This window comes from Octodon degus, unplaced genomic scaffold (assembly GCF_000260255.1).
Source record: "Octodon degus isolate 3935 unplaced genomic scaffold, OctDeg1.0 scaffold00067, whole genome shotgun sequence".
NCBI classification, from domain to species: domain Eukaryota; kingdom Metazoa; phylum Chordata; class Mammalia; order Rodentia; family Octodontidae; genus Octodon; species Octodon degus.
The window spans coordinates 12329601-12330865 of record NW_004524643.1 but is presented as its reverse complement, the minus strand read 5'-3'; the positions used below and the strand labels follow the sequence as shown (position 1 = coordinate 12330865).

Here is a 1265-nt window from a genome sequence, read left to right as displayed (position 1 = left end):
CTCTTCCTCTTCTGCCACATTATAGACTCAGTGCTGGTACTCGTCAAATTTTCCTATCCCGACGTTATCTTCCTGCCCTGCTATAAGACCGTGATGATGTTTCCCTATATCACAGGCTTGTGCATGCTGAGCGCCATCAGCACTGAGCGCTGCCTGTCTGTCCTGTGTCCCATCTGGTACCGCTACCGCCGCCCCAAACACACATCAGTTACCGTGTGTGCCCTGCTCTGGGCCTTATCCCTGCTGATCTGCATTCTGAACAAGTCTTATTGTGGAGTGTTGAACCCTGACTCTAAGACTGACGAGTGTCTGATAGCTAATTTCTGCACTGTTGCATGCCTGGCTGTTGTAGTTTTGATTCTCTCAGGCTCCAGCCTGGCCCTGCTGGTGAGATTCTTGTGTGGTCCCCGACAGATGCAGCTGACCAGACTCTATGTGACCATCCTGCTCACGGTGTTGGTCTTCCTCCTCTGTGGCCTGCCCTTGGGCATCTACTGGTTCATGTTAATCTGGACTCATGATAATTTTAGTAATAGTTTGCATTACGGTCTTTACCTGGCCTCAGTTGTCCTGTCCTCTGTGAACAGCTGTGCCAACCCCATCATTTACTTCTTTGTTGGTGCCTTCAGGCAGCAGCTGAAGAAGCAGACCCTGAAGCTGCTTCTGCAGAGGGCCCTGCAGGATGCTCCTGAGGAGGACCAAAGTGCAGACCGTGTTCCTCAGGGAACTCTGGAGATGTCTGTAAGCAGAGAAGAGTAGTGATGAGGAGCCTCTGCCTTGTCAATCATAAGTGTCCCTGATCATGGATTACCTCACCAGAATCCCCAACTACCTTTTGAGACTTACTGGAAAAGGGTGAAATAAGAAACAAAGACTAATTTAGTAATGCATAAAGAGGGCTTGGAAGGACAGAGACAGACAAAGACAAAGATACTCCACACAAGCCAATATTTATTGGGTGAATACAATGAGAGGAGGGGCTAGCAAAAGATTCAAGGTTGTTGGAAGATTCAGACATTGATGACTCAGTGGTAAAAGTTAATGCTGGGATGACTCAAGAAGTAAGAGATGATACCATGCTAAGAAGTAACTTGACTTGGGGTGCCTTGGATAGCCTATCCCTACAGACTTAGTGGGAAATCTCAAAAAAGTGATACCAAAAATCCCAAGCCTCTATTTATCCCTGGGAAAGAATGCAAAATTAGCCATTGTGAATTTGTGGTTCCCAGCATATTGCAGCATTTGAAACAGTATGCAGGATATGT

General features: G+C 47.0%; 1 protein-coding gene across 1 annotated transcript; it reads left to right on the top strand.

Annotated features, from left to right (window-relative positions):
* Positions 1 to 6: 6 nt before the first annotated feature.
* Positions 7 to 774, top strand: LOC101587053 (mas-related G-protein coupled receptor member A-like). Its single transcript, XM_012515512.2, has one exon. It carries the CDS (start codon positions 94 to 96, stop codon positions 757 to 759), a length of 666 nt encoding a protein of 221 aa, XP_012370966.2. The 5' UTR covers positions 7 to 93; the 3' UTR covers positions 760 to 774.
* Positions 775 to 1265: the final 491 nt, after the last annotated feature.

Coding starts and splice junctions, on each gene's coding strand:
- LOC101587053 (XM_012515512.2), top strand. CDS start 94: ATGATGTTTCCCTATATCACAGGCTTGTGCATGCTGAGCGCCATCAGC.